The 4,058-nt window shown below is 42.4% G+C and overlaps 1 protein-coding gene across 1 annotated transcript in view; it reads right to left on the bottom strand.

Moving 5' to 3' along the window:
- Positions 1 to 1,294: 1,294 nt before the first annotated feature.
- Positions 1,295 to 4,058, bottom strand: part of LOC118756266 — a 3,948-nt gene continuing 1,184 nt past the window's right edge. Inside the window, exon 3 of the mRNA XM_036491036.1 lies at positions 1,295 to 1,493. Within this exon, the coding sequence (XP_036346929.1) occupies positions 1,295 to 1,493 (199 nt within the window). The remainder of the gene's footprint in view (positions 1,494 to 4,058) is intronic.

Here is a 4,058-nt window from a genome sequence, read left to right as displayed (position 1 = left end):
TAAGCGCGCGGATCCTGTTGATCAGCGTTTCTTATCGACGCTACGACTTTTTGCCGCAGTGTTTTCTGCTGATGGAATCTTTCACGGGCCTTTTGTATTCTTCGCGACACTCCTCGGCGTCCCATTAGGGCACTATCCGCGAAAATTCGTCGGCGCGTTTCGAGATAGTTCCTTAGTCTATCTTCGTAAGATGGCCTACTCCCATTACTTGTGATTGCTATGTTTCCCTTATTTACTGTTTTACTAGAAATAATATTTTTCGTTTTGGTTTCAGATGAGTTTGCATCACGGCTCAACTCATCGCCTGCTTTTGTATTCGTAGAGGCCTCAACTCGTGCGGGGTTTGAGTGGAGCGCGATTCCCGCGTCGTAATCGCGTTCCGTACCGAGTTTCCCGCTGGAGTACACGTTGGACACTGGTGTCATCACATCCAACTTTCCGCACTTGAAACAAAAAATTCGACGTTAAAGCGACATGCATTCGGTGAAAAAGTGGCGCTCGGCACCACAGTCCAGCATGACATATTTTAGCGCCCGACTGGTGGCTTAGCTGAGCGTTTATGGCGTATTTCCTCCACGGTGACTTGACACTCATCACCGGGAGTAAAACGCTCATCGTCTTCGGTTGAAGAGATTTGATTTACCCGCTGTGCGCGTTGCTACAAATCACGCGTTCCCGACGCGGAAAACATCGCAATGCGTTGTGATGCAAACTGGCGTCTGAGCGCAAATTGTAAACTGGGCCAGTCGACCTTACCGTGAAAACGGATATACAGCCAGTACCACTCACGCGCCTCTCCGCCCAATAGCCGATGGAAATCGCGTAATATCTCGCCCCCCGAGCACACGTATTGCCCTTTTAAGTACTCTAAACGGAACAAAAAATCTTCGATAGACATAGAATCGCGATGTCCCTGATAATTTATGTATGCCCCACTTTTCGATATTGATTTCCGATCTACTAATTTCCTTGTTGTTTTCTCTTCCAGATGCCGGACCAACGACTTGGAGACAGCTGCTTTAAAACCGGCGCTAACTCCTTGCGAAAATCTCGCGCGTTGGTTAAACTATTTGAGGAACCAGGTTAGCGTCGATATTGTTAGTGGACGGAGGATGGGGAAAGGTCAAGGTGGGTGTTGGCCCTCCCACTGAGTGGGTTATTTGCAATTCGTTATGTTGTTTAGGGACCGCCCCTGTACTGCGATCTTGATTCCCTGGTAAATTATTGCAGTCTCCCTGCCTAATATCTCCACGACTTGCCCCAACATTACCGCCCCTAATTCGATCCGAGAGATCTATAAACGCTGAGTCGTTTGCGCATGGCGCTTTAGGGTTTGGCACATTCGCTGCATGCATAGCAGCGTTTCTAGTTTTAGAGCGCGTCTTGTATGGGATGGACACCTTTCATCCGCGTGATATTCTTTACCTATAGCCCTCAATTTACTCTTTTTGTTCTTTAAACCCGTCTGATTTACAAGCGGGAAGTTCAGATGACTGCGGGGTTTCAAATTATTATTTATTATTATTATTTTATTTATTTTTGTTTTGTTTTTTTGAATTTATAGTCGTGATTGGAGCAGACCCTATCATTCCTGTGGGAGCGTATGCTCTTTCTGTAACTAAAAATGTCGGAGGATTATTATTATTTTTTTTTTTTTGGAAGATCTATCGCGTTATGCTTCACAATTGTTTGGACAGTTGCGGTCTCTTTGCATTCCAAGCAACTTATTTTTTTATTTATTTATTTATTTGTTACAGTCTTACGACTTAATAATACAACTATGATATTCGTACATACATATGTATTTGAATTGTAATGTTCTTATTGCAAAAATTACCAAATTAAATATAAAATTATGTATACAAAAACTATATATATTATATTACATAGGTCCATATTAGGCCGCATGAATAAAAATATGCAATTGCCCCCTCCAAAAAGTTCCGACCATCCACTTCAATTTATTTGAATAATCGAGTACAAGGTCGGAAATTCCAAGAAAACACAATTGCAGTTCCCAATCATACGGCAGAGCAGGCAAACTAGACAAGTGGTCTGGACTGGCAAGTTCCAGGCGGTATTGTTAGGGCAGTTGGAAAGGACTAGTTTCCAATCTGCACCTTCCCTTCTCATATTATTGCTTCAGTTGTTAGGGCAGTTGGAAAGGACCAGTTTCCAATCTGCACCTTCACTTCTCATATTATTGCCTCAGTTGTTAGGGCAGTTGGGAAGCACTAGTTTCCAATCTGCACCTTCCCTTCTCATATTACTGCTTCAGTTGTTAGGGTAGTTGGAAAGGACTAGTTTCCAATCTGCACCTTCACTTCTCACATTGTTTCTTCAGTTGTTAGGGCAGTTGGAAAGCACTAGTTTCCAATCTGCACCTTTCTTCTTACATTGCTGCTTCAGTTGTTTGGGCAGTTGGAAAGGACTAGTTTCCAATCTGCACCCTCACTTCTCATATTGTTGATTCGGTTGATCACGATTTCCGATGTTATACACGCTGTCTGAATGGACTAGATCCAGAGCAACACTGTTTGATAGGGTAGGAGGACGGTGCTTCGGGGATTGGTGTTTCGACTCTGTCAAGATTTGGAGATTCAGCAAGCTGTCTGAGTGGATTGGATCCAGAGCAACCCGGCTTTAAGCAATTCGGACTTGAAGAAGAAAAAAAATTATATATAACTATAAACCAACTGAATCTACTGTCAAACTAAACTTAGTAACGTACACTTCTCTGACTTACAAAAAAAAAGGATTTGTTTACGGACGATGCTTTTAGCCCGGACTACTTCTATCCGACTTTGCCATCGGTGGGCTATTGTCGGTGTCTGACCACCTGCTCCCCCGTTCCTATGCAGATGCCATTGAATTTTAGTGGGCTCCACCTAAGCAAGTCACTGGTTTGGTAGGAGGTCACATATAGCCAGACCAGTTTGGTTGAATGAACGGATTGTATGTCGTATACTAACTAATAATTTCCTTTTTTTTAAATATATTTATAATTGAATGAGCTATCTGTTTATTTCCTCTGGTTCTTATTAGCTCTGTCCTGGTGTTTTCCCTAAGAACATCTACTTTTCTGGCTCATTCGCGGGCGCCAATTTCAACCTGTGGCGCTGATCTCATCGCTATGCTTTAGTTTGGGCGCTATATTTATTAGTGTCACGTACACGTACCTGCATATTCGCCTTTTTTTCTGACATCAATGTGGTTACCTATGCTAGCTCAGCATATGTTATTGGCGCGGTTCTCAACCCTTGGCCACATTGAGGCGAGGCGGATGTTTCCATCGTCATCTGCATATATCGTCCCAAAGGAAGCCCACGTGCCCTTGAACCGCTCGGTCGGTCGTTCATTTCCGGCGGTTCCCCCCTTTTCTATTTATTTCTCCAATCACTTCTTTTAATTTCCAACCTTCGTCATCTTCCCGTCCCTCCTATATTAATTCAGCTAGTCATTTAGGGCTCCATTTACCAGTTTCAGATTATAACAATATTTATTACATAACATTTCAAAAGAAAACTACAAAGTTTATAATATACGCAAATACTTACATACTACAAGAATCTCGACTGGTATTTCCTATCGCACAAAAAAACAAACATGAAAGCGCAACTATAGCGCTGCAACAACCACAGGAAACTCTAACAGCTTACCTAAAAGAGCCCTCTTAGCCAGATATATATATACGTATGGTTTTCCGGGAGCCGGATCCTCTCAGCTCAAAAATTTCTTTAAAATTGGTATTGTTGGTTTGGTGTTTTCCTGGTTTGACGGGACACCGACAAAAATTACACACGAATTAAAAGTAATTAATTTGGAAACAGAAAGCGTGGTAAAAAGAATATTAATATCTTAAAGCTATTGCCTTGACTACGCCACTGGATTTCCTCGAGCTCGTTTCCCTGCTGCAGTTTATGGTCAAAATCTGCACACAATGTTAATTAACAGAGTGGTTGTAGCACATGCTGACCGACTCAACGGGTGACACCAATAAAATTCCCTGGCGCTATTGGCGATATAACACATTCGCAAAAGGTATAAAATTTCGTATA

The sequence above is a fragment of the Rhagoletis pomonella genome, unplaced genomic scaffold (genome assembly GCF_013731165.1).
Source record: "Rhagoletis pomonella isolate Grant_MI unplaced genomic scaffold, Rhpom_1.0 Rhpom_scaffold_00002, whole genome shotgun sequence".
In the NCBI taxonomy this organism is placed as follows: domain Eukaryota; kingdom Metazoa; phylum Arthropoda; class Insecta; order Diptera; family Tephritidae; genus Rhagoletis; species Rhagoletis pomonella.
This window is presented reverse-complemented; position numbering and strand designations above follow the sequence as displayed.